The sequence below is a fragment of the Halichoerus grypus genome, chromosome 14 (genome assembly GCF_964656455.1).
Source record: "Halichoerus grypus chromosome 14, mHalGry1.hap1.1, whole genome shotgun sequence".
NCBI lineage: Eukaryota > Metazoa > Chordata > Mammalia > Carnivora > Phocidae > Halichoerus > Halichoerus grypus.
In genome coordinates this window covers 17,939,753-17,957,756 of record NC_135725.1, presented here as the reverse complement: position 1 = coordinate 17,957,756, position 18,004 = coordinate 17,939,753, and the positions used below count along the sequence as shown (strand labels likewise).

Sequence of the window (18,004 nt, the reverse complement as noted above, 5' to 3'; positions counted from 1 at the left end):
TGATGGGTATTGAGGAGGGCACGTTCTGCATGGAGCACTGGGTGTTATGCACAAACAATGAATCATGGAACACTATATCTAAAACTAATGATGTAATGTATGGGGATTAACATAACAATAAAAAAATTTTTTTAAATGTATTCTAGGTCTTTTCCCTGCTAACAGGTAACTCCTATGATAGAGGTAGATGGGACATTCCTTTTTTTTTCAAATGTGAGGCGGAGATTGAGAGATTAATTAGCTCAGGTGCTGTCCTCAGAAAGCTCAGGGCCTGGCAGCTGACATAGGCAGACAGGTAAGCAATTACAATACAGGGTACCACTGAAGCGGTGTGGTGGCGATAACTCAGGGCACAGGTGAGGCTGGGGTGACGGGGAGAGTAAAGGCTGAGAGTCTGAGTCAAGAGAGGCATTCCAGAAGAATGAGCCATCAAGGTGAGTTTTGAGGAACCGACAGGACTGGTTAGCTGAAACCAGGTAGAAACGGCAGGTACAAACACACCAAGAAGGAGACAATATGGCGTGCTCGGAGAACCGTACATGCTAGTGAACATAAAACCCTGGAGCTGGAGGCTTCCCCCGCCCCCCATTCCATCTTTTACCAAAACCTGAATTTAGCTCAGAAAGTCCAGGGGAAGGAAGAGGCCTCACGCAGCACGCATATCACTGGTGGTGTGTGTTCACCCACGACTGATCAGGAGGCCTACAGGTGACTGTGTGAAGACAAAAGTTATTCACAAGTCACAGCCAGTGGCCCAGGGTCAAACAGCAAGTACAACGTGAAAGATAAATATAGAGAGAAACGACCCTGCAGATGCTTCCTTCTAGAATGCCCCATAGTTGAACAGGAGGCAGACAGCTCAGCATGGTCAGTAGACTGGGGGAGGTCTTTTCATGGGGAACTCTTCGGAAAGTTCAGTCAGTGCTTGGTCAAGTTCCCTTTCAAGTAGAATGATGAATTTTAAAAATTAGTTTGCAATAATACACAAATGCCTTCTTCTTACAAAACATCCAATCATTAAGGACAAGACCAAGTTTTTCCTTCAACAACTTCCAGTTCCTGTCCCTCACTCCCTTCCCAGAGGCAAATTCCTTGATCATTTTCAGTGGTATTTCATGTTGTTTTCTGTACATGTACATACATCTAACATGACAATGTTTAGATGAAAGCTTTTTGTAATTCAGATTCAGTTACCAGAACATGGTTTTGAACATTGGAGCATCTGGAATGAACTCCCTGGCTAAAACTTAAAATTAGGAGAAAAAAAACTAAAAAAAAAAAAAATTTAAGCTAAAACCTTAAGAGGTAAACGAGTTTACATATACTTTAAAAATAACTCAACCTTGGTAAATTCTGAAAGAACTAATGACAAGATTTTTGTTTGGTAAAAACAAATAAACAAGCAAACAAAGCCAAACAAAACCATAAAGCAATGACTATGGAGAGTGGCAGGAACCACCGGGCGCCATGCCATGTGTGGTCGAGAGTGTAGACTCTGGGTGGGGGGATGGGTGAAATCAGTGATGGGGGTAAGGACTGCAGGTGTTGTGATGAACACCGGGTGATGTATGGAAGTGTGAATCACTATATAGTACACCTGAAACGAATATAACACTGTAGGTTAACGAACTGGAATTATAAAAAAACTTTAAAAAAAAAAAAAATGAGTGTAGACTCTAGTCAAACTGCCCAGGTTTGAATCCAGCCTCTACCACTTACTGAAGGTGAGACCGTGGGCAAATCCTTAACTGCCTGTGTCTCGAGTTTCCTTATCTTTAAGTAGAGAATAATGGGATGCCTGGCTGGCTCAGTCAGTAGAGCATGCGACTCTTGATCTCGAGATTGTGAGTTCGAGCCCCATGTGTTGCATAGAGTTTACTTAAAATAAATTAAAAAAAAAAAAAGACCACTAGGAGCGTCTTTTTTTTTTAAGTATTTTATTTATTTATTCATTTGAGAGAGCGAGAATGAGAGAGAGAAAGCACATGAGAGGGGGGAGGGTCAGAGGGAGAAGCAGACTCCTTGCTGAACAGGGAGCCCGATACAGGACTCGATCCTGGGACTCCAGGATCATGACCTGAGCCGAAGGCAGTCACTTAACCAGCTGAGCCACCCAGGCGCCCCTAGGAGCATCTTTTTAAAAGAAAGAGAAGAATAGCACCTACCTTGGAAGGCTGTGGAAGAAATAAGTGAGTTAATAAATATAAACCACTTAAAACAATATCTGGCATGTTGTAACTACTCAAATATATAGTCTTTCTTTTTAGTAAGTGCTGGGCCAAGGTGTTGCATTTTTCAGGATTTTCAAGAGGCAACAGCCTTAGGAAGGATGAAGTAGCCACTAATGATATCTTTTTTCTTTTCTTTTTTTTTTTTAGTTCAAAATTCAGCAGTAAAATTAAATATGTCAATAGCTTATCAGAACTCAGTGGGCTGATCCCAATGGATTGCATCCATATTCCAGAGAGCATCATCAAGTAAGTCTGGATGGTTTCCAAGATTTGGTAAGAAATACTGCATGTTTGGAGAGGGAGGTTGGAAAAGAACTCATTTCTGGAATACTGGGGAAATGGCATTATCTTCTATTTAAAATGAATATTTAATATTTTCCAATAAATAGATATTTTCTCATAACCCATAGAGAACTGTTCTGTTCTTTCAGATCCTCTTTCACATAATCTTCTCTTGGGGTTATTGATTATTGCTCATTTCACCTTGAATTTTGCCACCATTTTGGGGACAGCGTGAAGTTAACATTAATCAGTGAATCTGTCACCTGTGTCTCCCGCTCTCACACAAACAGCTGGGTCTGAGCATAGCTTTGCTTTCCATATTGCCTTATAGAAAAGAACTTACCTGCATGACCCTGGGAAAAGACCGGGTGGGGGGGACTACCTTTTCTCTGTTTTCTTCTACATCCTTTTTCACACGGTTCCCTTCAGGTGAAAGGTAAGGCGGGTGGTAGATGGCGTGGTTAGGGATGACCCCCTTCCTCAGGATAGGGTAATGGAGCCACAGCCTGTGAAAACGGAGCATGGAGACTGAAGGTCGTTGGATCCTGCTGCGAAAATAATGAGTAACCGTTAACACCGACCACTTGGAGCTGAGACTTAAAAATATGGATACTGACAAATGAACCCTCCTGCTTGGTTCATTGTTGCAAAGAACCATTGTTTTGTGCTTCGTGTGGATCGTGCTTTTCTTCCACTGTGTCTGATTCACTCATTTTTTTATTTGATTAAAATGGGAGGAATTTAACCATTAGCTCAAAGAGAACAGACAAGGATAACTGCCCCTCCCCCCCGCCCCATCCCTTCCTCCAAAAGACGGATAGCAAAATGGATCTCCCAATTTGCACTTCCAAAAAAGAGTTCCTTTACTAAAAAAAAAATAATAATAAATAAATAAATAAATAAATATTTAAAAAAAGGAAAAGAAACAGGAAGGAAAGGACTCATGTTTAGCGGCAATACTTTGTCGGAGATAGACGTGCTTATTTATATCGTGTGTTTAATCTCCACAGTAAACCCCCATCTGCAGATCAGGGAAGCTAATAATAAAGAAAAGTTACTTATGCAAAGTGTAAGTAGGAGCAAGGATGAGATGGAACTAGAATTCAGATCCAGGTCAGCCTGGCACCAGAATTCCCATCCCCTTTTCTAGTAGTTTCCTTGACCTCCCTTAAAGTATCTATCTGAAGTCAAAGCTCAGGAGCAGATGCATTTGGTTTTCCTTGTGCTGATACGAGGTGAACACAGGATAGTGATTTGGCTCAGAACTGCCAGTTGGCTCAGCCGAATCAAGCAGTGTTTCTGTAATTCTAACTATGGCTTTGATCCTCATTAGCTTATGGGGCTCCCGCACCCAGCATACCTCACAGCTCTATCCTGCTGCCTCAAGAAGGTGCATCCCATCTCCAGAGCTACTCCTACTCTTTCAATAAAAAAAGTAACTGGAGGGGCACCTGGGTGGCTCAGTCGGTTAAGTGTCGGACTCTTGATCTCAGTTCAGGTCTTGATCTCAGGGTCATGAGAAAAAAAAAAGTGACTGGAGCACCCACCTCTTATAACGCTGTCTCATTTGCAAAAGATGACAAGGACATTCTCTCTTGAAAGGGAAATGGCCACTTTCTAGGCAATAGAGTAATGCTTCCATGGTGTGGCAGTTGGAAAAAGAGAAGGGAATGTGTGTTGGAGACTTAGCATTAGATTTGAATCTTCTTACCGTCCCCTGATGTCTCTAAGACTTCAGGCTACCTATTAAAACTTTCCATGTCTCAGCTGCAGCATCCAGAAAACGGGACGTGTTGGGGGCAATTCACAGAAAGGTCCCGAGGATTGAATGAAAATGTACATAATGCCTTCAGGAAGCCTCCCGGCCTCAGTTGGCAATCCAGAATGTTATTTATTATACTGATGTTGCTTTTAGGGACTAACATATGGGACCATTTAAATGAGAAGTTAAACATGTCCAGGGCACTTTTCATTCATCGACACCCATCATTTTTCAAAGGCTCCCATTCAGGAGAAGTTTCTTCGGAAGGAAGGGTTCCATTTGGAAGAAATTGACAACCATCTATGTCCTCCCCATGTGTCCATGTTTTCTCCTGTCCTGTGCAACGTGTCTTCTCTGGATGTCCTCTCTGCCACTCCTGTTCCTGGCCCCCATTGTCTCATTTTCATGTTACGGCATTTTCAAATTGATACGAGCCATAGCCCCTTCCCGTTACTCAATGACATTCGGAGAGTCCGGTCTCAGCCAGTCCCAAGGCCAGTATTCAGCTGGGATGGAGCCTGTCATCAAAGGGCTTACATGAAAGAAAAACTTGCCCAATCTGGAATCAGATTTTTAATCATTGATTACAGTCAATTCTTGTTATTTGTGGCAGTGATGTTCTAGAACCCTGACTGGTAAATACTGAACCGTTGTTCCTAGGGGAAATACAGGGCTAAGTTCCTGCAAGCATCTGGTTAATTTTCATTCGCCAGTTAATATATAACCTTGTTCTATGTGTGTTTCTGTTTAAAGACACCTTATCTGATGTATATTGTTGACTCACTAACATTGAATTCACGACCAATGCACCACAACTCCTGCCTAAACAAAGCTGCTGTAACACACATATATTCTCCGTAAGGCACATCACAGGCTTCTCGTGCTTAGGAACGCCAGCCCCCACGGAAGCACAATGCCTAGGGGCCATTTTAAATGGTGAAATCACCAACGAAAAGCACAAACCAGGGAAACATGGCACTAAATAGACTGCAAGTAAGACGCCTGTTGACAGCACGAAAGGTAAAACGAGGAGGCAGAGCCTTGTTTCGTTCGACCTCAGCTGGGAACGTGCACATCAGGTGACTCAAATTTTTTGCCACTCAGTGAAAGTCAGCAAGTGACCATGAAAGTGCCACGGGTATTGATCCTGGGGTTACAGGTAAAGGTTGAGTAAGTAGGCAAATTCGCAAACACAGATTCTGCAAATAATGAGGATTGGCTGTATATCATTACGAATTCTAAACCATTGATTACGTCAAATGAAAAATAAGTTTTCTCCCAAAAGGCAATTTGATTATTCTTGGGGCGGGTGAGGGGGGGTAGGCTTTTGATCTCATGTTTTGACTGTTCTTTAAACCACATACCTGTCATTTTCTCCATCTGTTTGCTCGTTTTCCTCATTGCATTCATTTTTTATCTCGTAAGGTACGATGAAGAGAGATCTTATAAGAGAAGTGTGAGGTAAAATCTCCCGAGCTACAGTTCACGCTGGACCCTCTGTGTGTGTGCACCAATGTCTTACTCGTGGGTGACCTCAACATGCTACCAGAGCGCGAGGTCATTCTGTCAGCCCCTTGTAGTCTGCCATTCCGGGTCTTTGTCTTGTGTGTAAAGCTGTTGAGGTCAGCCTAATCTGCAACCAAAACCCACTCAACCAGATACACCCTTGACTTGGCCCAGGCTGCAAGCTAGCTCTAACCGAACCCAACAGACTGATGTGGATGTTTTCGGCTTTATTCAGCCCGCATGTTTCTGATCTCCTTGCAACTTGTATATCCACCTTTATGAAGGAATTTGCAAAGTAAACGTACAGAAACACCAAATGGGACAAAATGGCACCATGTCTAATCGAAGGAGCATGTCTCGATGCTCCAAAGGATGGTTTCTAAAAGCACATATGGTCCACTTATGTTTGGCTCCGCTTTGCTGGGTGACTCTCTCACGCTGTGCTTGCTTCTTTTTTGTTTCTTTTCTACACCGATAATTTTTGCTCATGCAGACTGGATGAAGAACTGAGGGAAGCATCAGAAGCAGCTAAGTAAGACTTGGTTTTCATTCAGCGGCTGGTGTGATGTTGGCTTGCACTGCAGGAATGAATTGGGAGGACCTGCATGCCTGGTGTTTTATTCTCGCATCCCGATAATAATGCTGCACTTGAAATGTTCCCTTTGTCCCACGATAGATGCAATTTCTGGTATCCGTACTACAGTCTATTTATACAACCTGTGATCTTGGTTATCTTAAGGAACGCATTTGTTACTGTGGTTTCTTTCTTTTTTTTTTTTTTTTTAATGTATATGCAGTTTTTGGCACCACAGCCCAGGAATACATCACAGGCTTGCCACATAGCATAACATCCTCATGATTGTTAGATATTTTGAGACAACGAAAGCTCACTAATTCATACTAATTCAAAGCTCACTAATTCGAAATGATGACATGTCAAAATTTGGAATTTTTTGAGAACCCATTTTGTGACTTTCCAAGATTTTTTTATGCATGTTATTCAGTGACTTGGAAATATTGCTTAACAAAATAATGCTTCTGAGCTATTTGGATGAATAGAAAAAGAATCATTACTATTATTAAAGTATAATTTTCAAAAAAGCAGAATCTTAACTTTAATGCAACTATGAAATGAATACATGCCAATGATTTTATTCAACTAATTATTCAATGAAGGAACTGGTGAAGTGTTAAAACCAGTTCAAAGAACGTTTGCAAAGCTAGATCTCATTGGGTGATTTATCAAGGAATGTTAGGATAAGATTATTGGTTTAGATACAAAATGAATCAGTGTCCCATAGGGCAATAAACTGTAACCTAGGATTATCTTTTCCACTGGACAGAAATTATTTGCATCTCTGTTTGACAAAAATGTACAAGTAACCTCTGCCCCTGAAGGGTTGTAAAATAGCCCATCAACAGAAAGTCAACTCAGCATTGCTTTGAAAGAAAATCCAGTAATTTCCTTTTCTTATTTCCAAGTCCAAAAACTAATTTTTCTGACATTACGCATTAAATGTAGACAAGTACTATTTGGAATGTTTACTATATTAAAGTTTTTTCTCCATTTTAAATGTTGCTTACACTGTTAATTTCTATAACTAGTTCCCATTTTAGTAGATATTGCAAAAACAGAAACCTGGGCAATGTCCAAACAGCTACAAATTCTGAATAAATAAAGGTTTTATTTTCTATATAAGTGTAAATGCCCATTCTTCCTGAGAACAATCCATTGAGATATTTTTTTTCCTACAGCACACTTTTATTGCAGATATCTATAGAATTATTTGCCTATAGAACAGATCTTTTGGGTTAAAATTTGAGGAAAAGGGCCGCCTGGCTGGCTCAGTTGGAAGTTCATCTCAGGGTTATGAGTTCAAGCCCCACAGTGGGCATAGAGCTCACTTAAAAAAAAAAAGAGAGATACTGAAATTAATTAATTAATTAATTGAAGGAAAGATATTTGCCTTAGAAACATTGACATAAGTGTAGTTTCGTGTTACAATATTCCTTTTAGTTTTCTTTCAAGATAACTGACACCCGTTTACACTAACAATACTCAAAAAAGTACTTGAATTTCTACTCTAACAGAATCTTCTTAGTCTCTGACCCAACTGTTACAAACCAGAAGTTGGAAAAGAAAGGAAGACATTAGGAACCAAGGAACCAGATGTTGGCGTAATGCGCCCTGTTAGCATTTATTTGCACTCAATTTGCATGGTGTCATGAGATTCTGCAGAGACAGAAAGAGCAATCAGTTTCTCTTTCAGATTTTTTTTTTAGGATGATAACATTTATAAAATTAAAGAGCTGTTTTCAAAACAAAAGATTGAGGGGAGGGAAATCAATAATTTTCCAGTCAAACCCCTTGTAAAGTCATACTGCCATGTTCTTTCATTAGTACCATGCAGTCTTGCCTCCTTCAGTAGAATTTTCCCTCCCTCCATATTTCTGCCCTTCCTGCTTAGCTGCCTAGTGAAACAGTTATCACTTTGGGTTTCTTGTGTAGCTTTCTCTTCTGTCCTCTCCGATCTTTCCCTCTCTTCTCTTCCCCACCCCCACACACTCCCTCCCCAGGTATCCACATGGTCTCAGGTGGTCCTGAGATGACTTGATCTCCTTCCTGGCAGAAGCACCAAGCATGTCTAGTACATAATGGATGCTCCGTAAATTTCCACTGCATAAACTGACGAATGTGCATAAAATTACGTTCATCATCATGGAGCAGGGGTTCTCAGACTTCGCTGTGCAGCAGAATCCCTGGGGCACTTGCTCCAACACAGTGTCCCGAGACTCAGCTCAGAGCTTCTGAGTCAGCAGGTCTGAGAATCTGTAATTTTAACCCATTCCGGTGATGCCGATGCTGCCCATCTGAGGACCACGCTCCGAGAATCCCCACCTTAATGTAAATGCCTGAACAAAAATAACTAGATTTGTCTTAGGAGTCGATGCTCTTGCTTTGGGTTCAGTGGGTAAGCCACCTGTCTGAATTCCCCTCCAACTGATCCTCCTTCTTTTGATGGTGACATTACATGTGTGAGGACTTGAAATATATTTGCACATTTCAAAATGTAAGGGGGCAAGAACTTTGTTGACCCCACAGATGACTTCATTGCCCCTAAATCCTGCCATTTCAGCATACTAACTACATCTCCTTAACTACCTTTTGGCCTCTGAAGTGGCTCCCAATCCTTGGACAGACTGTACATGATGATTTGGGGTTCAGAAAACATGGTCACTGCAGACATACGGTTAGGTTCTAGAAGCCAGATAACCCAGGTTCTTTCTATTAACAGACACACCCTGTCCTTCCACATGACCTCTATTTAAAAGCTTCAGGCTGATTCTAACCAAAGGCAAACATCTACCTTGTCAGGGAACAAAACCCATCTTTCTGTTGTTTTGCTTTATTTTCAAACATTCACCTTTTCCCCATGTACTCACACACCACCTCTTAACTGGCTTTCAGAAGGTGATTTCTTCAGCCTGCCTTATGTTTTCCTTTAAAACTTGATATCTATACAGGAAGGAAAATACGTGGGAAGGACTAGTGGGGTATAGAGGGCCATGCTTATTTTGAAAATGGTAAAGAATCCATCAGCTGCCTTTGGGGTGACAGTATTAAATGGATTGCAAATTGCTGTTTTCATTGTAAGGATTACGCAAAGTTAAAAAAAAAAAACAACAGAAAAGCTAAATTCAGAAGAATACCTTTTCTTGATTCCATTCCAGCTTTGCTAGGTTTTTCTAGCATACTCTTTAACACTTGCCTGACTGTCCTTGTTCACTCAAGTTGCCAAATATCCACCATAAAAATACCTGATCACCATAAAAATATCTGACTCTTGGTTTTGGCTCAGGTCATGATCTCATCCTGAGATCAAGCCCCGAGTCTGGCTCCGTGCTGAGCACGGAGTTGGGAGAGGTTCTTTCCCCCTCCCCCACCCACCCCCTCTGCTCCTTCCCCTGCTCGTGTGCTCTCGCTTTCTCTCTCTTTTTTAAAAACAAAAACGAAATAAAAAGATCGTAGAATCTCTTTAGTTTGTTTGCCAATAATAAAATATGACCAGAGGGGACAAAGTAAAAGTTGAAATGTCCTATTAATCAGAAATTAATATAAAACACGTGAAAATTGCTTACAGAGGAATCCCACCAATATGGATTATCAGAAGCAGCTAATAATACACCAAAGGCATAAACACGTTCATACATTGTAACAAAACTCATTTCATTATTTCATATAGTTACATTTTTCTTTCTGGACACATTCAGTTTAGGTTAATCTTAGGATTCACTCGATTACCCAAACACAGCTCAGCCGTATAGTAGTGAGTGTCCTATTATTTTTCTGAAACAAAGCTGACACTGGCATTTTTTCTTTTAGTGTCTAGGAGAATGCTCATTCTTGTGCAAAGTGAAAGTTAACTGTTCGTGTGCAAATAAAATTAGGCTCCTTGAGAGGGACTGTCCTTTGTGTATAAAGTATGTTATTTGGATTCCAAATAAAAATTTGCAGTATCATGATTTCTGAATAAGGTAGATTGAAAAGTCAGGAAAAAGTAACAAGACCAGAAGAGACTACTGGAGCTGTTTGGAATTTCAGTCTTCCTTTTATGCTTTCAAATCATGGGCAGTTACTACGTTTCAAAACTGATGGTAAAAGACTCAGGTATAGCTTTGTTCCATATTAGCAATGATACAACATCAAACAGTTTAAAATGCCGTGTCTGTTGTGCTTACAAAGTGGTAACAGTGGAGAAAATGTTTACTTGCTTCCTATTTTGTTTCTCCTTGCACTCAGAACTAGCTGCCTTTACAATGATCCAGAAATGTCTTCCATGGAGAAGGAGTAAGAATTCACCATCCATAACACCTGTTTGGTTACTTGTAGCATTGTATGGCTGGGCTCTGAAAGAAAACAAAAATACATCAAGGATTGGGTAAACTCTGTTCAGATGTTCGGCTCTCAGGTTCTCTATTTCTCAAATCAGAACCCTAAAAGAGAAATGTGCCGGCTTCACACCGTCTCTTTGATGATCACTACTACAATCCTTAAGGACAGCTTAAATCTACTTGGCATTCTATTTTCCGATCCAAAAATGGGCAGAAAATGAATAGTAGAGCCAGATGTAAGAGCATTTGGGCAGGAGGAATGCAACTCTGCTTTCTGAATTACATCATCTATTTTAATTAGTGAAAGTTGGCACTTCCATTTGAGCTTCGTATTTTGGCGGATGGGGGAGAAGAGGTCCTTGTTTTGAAAATTCCAAGAGGCAGTGGAGTCTGGATGGAACTTGAGGAATGAGCTAGTCCAGCTGGCCTCATCCTGTGAGAAATGGAAATCGAACACGTAGTTGAGTGCTCACCACGTGCCGGGTTCTATGTGAAAAGCCTCAGGCACAGTATCTGATTTTTATCCTCAGGATAAGCCTATGAGGTACATTTTACAGGTATGGAAAGAGTGAAGTAGAGAGATTAACTGACCAGTCCCACATTTTACAGTTGTAAAAATGTCCCAGAGCTGGGATTTGAGTCTGCAGTTCCGGGGCCAGTGGTTGTGAAATCAGAGAGAGGTGGTCATAATTCTGGAATGGGTGTGCAGCCTCTGATCTAACTTTGGTTAGACTCGAGGAGGACAACATTCGTTGCCTACGGGAACAGAGTTGTCAGTTTCAGGGACTAAAGTGTGGTCACCAACATGCCCTCCGAGGGAAACTGACCATCCAGCTGACGGCTCCTAATTTGATTTGAGTTGTGGAGAATGAAACGCAGTCCTTCCCGGGAATCCAGGAGGGGCAAAGATGGGACTTAAATGTGGCAGCTAGTGTCGTGTTTTGTTCTCTTTGGACCCCCTTTCCCTCGAGGTCCCAAGCCAGGATGGAAAACCATAGTGCAGCAGCTCTGTGGGGACGGCGATGACCTTACAGTTTAAGGAAGTTTATGGGCAAAAACCCCGGAGAGAGGGTCCCCACAAAAGAGTAAAGAACAAAGGCTGTACAGGGACCTTTGGAATCACACAGCTATTTTTCTGAAGGTTTCACCTGTCCCACGAACAATTGCTTCAAGCAAATTGCCACACACAAGTTCTGCAAGGCCAAAACAGAGTCCCTGAGGCCACCTTCATTCTTCTGCAAATTTCCCCTCCCTCGGCAAAGCAGCGCCCCCTAGAGCAGAGTCCTAGGCCCGCAGTTCGCGAGCTGCGCGGAGGGGTGGTCGCTCACTGACCCCGGCTGCAACATCTGCGGGCTTACCCACTCCTTTGTCTGTCTTGTCTGTTTGACTCCTTGTTTGTACGTGGGGCTCATTGGGTTGGGGGGGGGGGAGCAGAGCACTGCTTTTTGTTTGGGTTCATTGCAGGGCTGGGCATGGGGGAGGGAGGGATGCTGCAAAGCTTAATGTTACTTCCCGCTTCTTAGAACATACTCTTCACCTCGCTTCCGTTTTCTTGAGCCTTGTCTTTCCCAAGCTCCTATCAGGCGCCTGATCTCAGCACAGGAGATCCAGGCTGAGGGGCAAGAGTGGCCAAGAAGTTCTTATGCTGACTTCTAGCCCTGGATTTCTGGCTTTCATTAGTATAAGACTAAGGGGCTTCATTTACCTTTGTCTGGCTCCTGCGTGGAAGCATTTTACACCTTCTATAGCGAGTATAGAATGGATAACCTGCAAAGGGGGTTTCAGGGAGTTCAATCAAGCCAAGATTCCAATGAAATGTGCCCCTCTCCTTTTCCTTAGAGAAAGAAGGGAAGTTATGCCTATCCCCCCATCTTCCTCCAGAAAACACAAGAGTTTGTATTTATCATTAAACAATACTGTCAGATACTTTGTAAGGAACCTCGTTTAACACATGTGAGAAGCCAAAATGGCCTGTAGTTTCTATGTCTCCCTGGAAAGTTGCTTGTAGAAATCTCAGCCCACCTGCCCCGAGGGGAGGGATATTCCTTTTGTATTGTAATTCTGATTCAAGGTAAATTTTTCCCCCAAAGCATTCTATTTTAAGAAGTATCTCCAGGTGCTTGTCTCCTTCCCTTTCAAGTTTGGATTTTATTTGTTCGTTCATGTCCTAAGACTTGTGTATGCTTTTAAAATATTTTCACATAAATAAAAAGTGTATCCAACCCAGGGGATGTGGTACTATTGGGAGAAACTTAAATTAGTAGCATCGCTGGTAGCTTCATTAGCCCCACAGGACAACTGTTGTCTCAAAAATTAATCTTCAGTGTGGTTTCCTGTATTTACTTAAAAATCGTCCACTTTTGACTATCTCTGGCTTCTTCCATAAACTGTGTAAATAGGTTTTCGTGTTTCAGCTTTTTGTTTACCAAAAGTTGAAGGGATACATTTCTAAAACCCTGGAAGGTTTACCGGAAAGTGAGTGTAGGGGCGCCTGGCTGGCTCAGTTAGTGAAGCATGGGACGCTTGATCTCAGGGTTGTGAGTTCGAGCCACACATTAGATGTAGAGATGACTTAAAATCTTAAAAAAAAAAAAAAAGTGAAAAATGAGGTGTTTCAGAATAGGCATCCTGGTTGTAGTGTTCTGTTTGTCCTCAGATTTTTATCCGGGCCCCTTTCAAAAGGACCCTGAGCCACTACTAGTATTCTACTACAATTCAGGCTCCTCCTCCTCCTTACAATTGAAAACACTTGAGACTTAATCCCTAGCAAGCCTTGAGAGAGGTCGGAGTAGTCTATTTTACAGATACAGACATAGACATTTAGGCAAGGTCGGTAACTCGGCCAAGGCCCCGAGCTAATAAGTGGTAGAATTGAGGGCATTTCAAAGGAAAGATATTTTTTACTCCTGTAAACTAGATGGGCAGGCAGTGTGGGCCCCCAGTGGTTTTATTTGCAAAGCTGCAGGAAGGAACCCCTCAGCTGCTACAGATCCCACAGCAAAGCACAGGAACCTGTGCAGCGTGTGGACGGAAGGGCCAGGAAGGCAGGTCTCAGCGAAATCCACAGATACTTCCCAAATTGCCTCTTTCAAACGGTGTTTTTCTTTGTTCATGGCTGACATTCTTCTTTTGAGCATCCTGGCTGGAGCTCTCTTCTCTGGTAGGTGCCAGGAAGTTCTGATAGGTTCAATAAGTCGCAGTAGATGGTGGCCCAAGGAGATCTTTGAATTATTTTCTAGATAATTGGGAACCCACAAGACTTTCTTAAAAACAACCTTTTCTTAGGTTGTAAGAATCCATCTCAATCAGCTAGGCTAACCCATTTCAAACAAATTCTTTGGCTCTAGAAAGTGTTATGGTTTGGTTTTATTTTGGATTTTTTGTTTTTGTTTTGAGGGTTTTGTTTTGCTATTGTTTCATTGTTGACCACTTTCTTGCTATGTAGCACTTATCACATGTTACTTATTTCAGGCAGATCATGGATTTGCCCCACAAGAGAAGGCCATTTACTAGAAATAGGTAGATCCCTTATTCCCAAAATGCAATAATGTTCCTTAGTCCACTTCAGAAACGAGCCCTTACACACATCTGTTGCTTCCCTAGATCATTTCAAGAGGCGTAAAATGCTTCCAGAAACAGCTTTGTAAAAAATAAACAGATTCCACATTTTAGGGGAAACCTTGGCAACGAGGGGAGGGTTGTGACTTACCAGGTTTTTCTAGCATAAGAGATTTGCATGATTTATTGTCAGTAAGTCCTTTGAGGGAAAAAAAAACAAACACCTGCCACTCCGAATCATCACTAAATGTTTCATATTCAATTGCTCACATTTCTCATTGTTTTCTTCCCTTTTTTCCCTAAGTATTGACCTGAAGCTAAAAGGAAAGCCCTAGTTGGCCATGGCTGGAAGAAGATACTCTTCTGCTTCGTGATTCTGCTGAAGCCTACCTACCTGGAAGAGACAGGGCTGATTCTCCTTTTTTCCACTTTGCACTACCTGGTGCCATTCTAAATTTCTAAGGGGAAAAACAGTAAGGGAATTTGTTTACTCTTCACATATTTTATGAAATTGTGTGTATTTTCCTATTTTGCCAATTACGTGCCTCAAAGATTTCAGTTGAACCTTAGCAAGACAATAGGACCTTCCATTTCAATATTCTGTTAGCCCTTGGTGCGGTGGTCTCCTCTCTTAGACTGGTGTTGACCGATCAGATACCTTCCGTCCACTCTTAATCATGAGTGGATCCGTTTCCAGAGATTGGCTGGATTTCTCCTTGGTGATCATTTTAGGCTTAAAACACCTGGGGCTCAACGCTCCCCAGGCAAGTTGTGTCCCCCATGGAACTCTGCCTTTAAAACCCTCGGCTCGCTTAGCACAGCTGTAAACCAGACTCAGGTGTGAAGCCACCTTGGTTCTTGTCCCCGTGAATCGTCTCTAACGTCTCAAGGGGACCCAGGTTTTCTGATTCACCTCAGTTTTATTTTAGTTATCAAATCGGGCGTCGTGTTTTCTGTGAATTGTCTTTTTAAAAATCGTTATTTCTCCGATGAATGTTGAGGACCTCCACGCTGAGAAACTTAAGGGTCGATGTCGGCGTTTTTTGGTAGCGCTCTGCGCTTCACGCCGTCAACTTCATTCAAAATGTTACGTTGTAAGTGCCAAGGACTCGGGTGTAAGGTGGCCCGCTCAGAAATTCATTATTTGGGAACCTTCATTTATCTCAATCTGCTTTCAATCACTTGGATCTGATCAGAGGTCTAACATGAAATAGGAGTGCGTGCTATCATTTGCAAAATTCCCCTGTGTAGTCTTCACATGCCCTTGAAAATGCCAACATGCTTTCAAATCTGCGGGCCTCTAGCAGAGGGGTTGGCAAAGCCGTGGGCAGATTTAGCACACCACCTGTTTTCACACAGCCTCCTCGTTAAGCGTGGCTTTCACATTGGGGTCAAAAAACATCTTTTTAATATTTCACGAAACATGAAAATTCTGCAAATTTCAGTATCCGTAAATAAAGTTTTGTGGCAACGGGGCCATACGAATTGGTTCACAGACTCCCCGGGGCCACTAATACACAGCAGCTGCTGAACTGAACGGTGCCTGCAAAGCCTAAACTATTTACTCTCTTTATAGAAAGAGTTCGCTGGGCCCTTCCTGCCCCAGTGCACCCATTCTCCCCCCTTCTCCCATTTAGGATTTGGATATTAGTTTCTGTAACAGAATGTATAAGTAAGCCTGCAAACTCATTTATTCTTTAAAAAGAACATGTTGGCCTCCGTACTCGGTAAAATAAATGACCTGCTGAAAAAGACAGGGAGTCCTCCGCACAAAAGCATGGCTCGGGGTTCGTTTACGTGACCCCAAGTGAAGCCTGCTTAGAAGGCTTTTGGCTGTTTAGGGGGGTTGCCGAGGTCCTGGACTTAACTCCGAGGGCCATTCTTACTCTCTGGTATCACCTGTTACTAATAAGCTAGCAACAGTAAAAATGTAGCGGAGGCCAGGGTTCCACCATGGGCTCGGGGTGGTGGCTACATCCAGGAGAGCTTTCTGGGGCACTTGAGTCCTGGGTGTCAGGAGCTTTCAAACACCTTGAGGTAGACCTCTTTGTAGGGTGACTGCATGTGGCTGACCTCATTCGCTTCATGTCTGCCTCGCACCCACCTTCCAGATGTGCGCTCATACACACAGGTCGGTGCTCTTTCCTCCATAAGCCATACTTCACCGAGTTCCCCTCTGTGTCCCTTTCAAGAGAGCATCTTGCTGAACTGTGTTCTTTTGGGTCTCCTCCCTCCTAACATCTGTCTTATCCAATAGAAGAACCCCAGAACATATGCTCTCTCTCCGCCCACCTCCACCTTTGGAAGCCCAAATTATGCCTCTCCCAGAGCTCAGTGTTGACATAAGACCAGTGACCTAACATTTGGTAGGTTCCCCCATTGAGCACCGTTGCTCTGGCGCTGTTACTGACAATTGTCCCTTTTGCTCAGCTCTGTCCCATTTTGGAAAATGAATTAAGTGGGCCCCCTAACTACAGAAAGGAATGAGGAAATCAGGGCTGTGTTCAGTTGGTGCAAACCTGAGGACACAGAGCTACTGATAGAGGGGTCTTGTTATACTCAACCGGACACAGAAACAGTCCCACCATTCACATTTTCCTTGAGCTTGTCTAGCCTGTTCATGGAAAACTATTCAGGTGGTATTCTGTTGGAAGCTTCATCTTCCCTCATGGAAATTATGAGCCTCTCTCCCAGTCACTGATTTTGTTTGGGCTGTTCTATGGGCTGCACCACTGTTCCGATAGGCATCTGCTATTTTATTATCTTAAAAAGACACATTAATTTAAGTGCACGTGCTAGAGAAAAGCCACTCTGTAAATTCTGTCCAAGTAAATAGAATTCTAGAAGAATCCTGAAAAAATAATCCCTAAGCAGATAGGTAGACAGATGTAAACATTCACATCAGTAGCTATCTAGCTCTTGCATTCTGAGCATTCTTGCTTTGGTTCTGACTTCTGGGAACGGTTCTACACTTTACCTGTACGTTTGTAGTTCAGGGAATCAAGGGGTCGTGGGGCAAACGTCTTGTTTTCCCAAGGTGGCAACCGTTCTTTGCTTAGCTCCTTGATTAAGAAAGAACCTAAATCTACACAGAAGATACTATCAAGGAGTGAAAAAGTTTGTGTGAGGGCAATAGCTGGGTGTGGGAGAAGATCCTGAAGTTCCTTATTGAAGCCATACAATGTTTTGTGGGGTGACCTTCTGAGATACACTCCAACATGTGTGAGGAAGTCACTACTCTAAGCTTTTGTGTTATTAAGACGTCATTTTAAGTATTCGGTTACAGCACTATGTTTGCGCCTCATCTAATCACAATGCCTCGGTAGTTTGCTCCCTTAGAAACATTTAGACGTGCACAGACTAATCTTTTATATATTTGAAAGTTTTTCTACCATGTATTGGATTGCTCAGAATAAAGTATTAGACTCTGTTTTGGTAAATAAATAAATAATTTCTCCCTAAATAGCGTGGATTAATAATATAAAGATATGTAACACCACCATATAAAATATATATATATATATATATAGCCTCTCTGTATAATTCAGAAATAAAAATTGATTCCACAAGTCATGGGCTTTCTTTTCTCTGTGTCAGCGAGAGTCCTCCTCTAGCTTCACTTCTGCTGAAGACTTAAGTGGCTGTCGGTCTAGCTTGGCACTTGGTACTTGAGGACAGAACTATCTTTGGCTTTTGTGGTTACTTGATTTTTGTCAACTTCTCCTTTCTCTGTCCTTTGCCATTTGGGGGCATGTATTTATTTTAAAATCAA

General features: G+C 42.1%; 1 protein-coding gene across 4 annotated transcripts in view; it reads left to right on the top strand.

Moving 5' to 3' along the window:
• Positions 1-17,796, top strand: part of PRUNE2 (prune homolog 2 with BCH domain) — a 253,971-nt gene extending 236,175 nt beyond the window's left edge. Inside the window, exons 16-20 of one of the 4 annotated variants that reach the window (XM_036103209.2) lie at positions 2,379-2,477; positions 5,701-5,736; positions 6,275-6,313; positions 10,583-10,630; positions 14,537-17,796. In XM_036103209.2, coding sequence (XP_035959102.2) covers positions 2,379-2,477; positions 5,701-5,736; positions 6,275-6,313; positions 10,583-10,630; positions 14,537-14,567 — 253 coding nt within the window. In that variant the 3' untranslated portion in view covers positions 14,568-17,796. The remainder of the gene's footprint in view (positions 1-2,378; positions 2,478-5,700; positions 5,737-6,274; positions 6,314-10,582; positions 10,631-14,536) is intronic. The other 3 variants (XM_036103212.2, XM_078062220.1, XM_078062221.1) reach the window with 3 other exon arrangements.
• Positions 17,797-18,004: the final 208 nt, after the last annotated feature.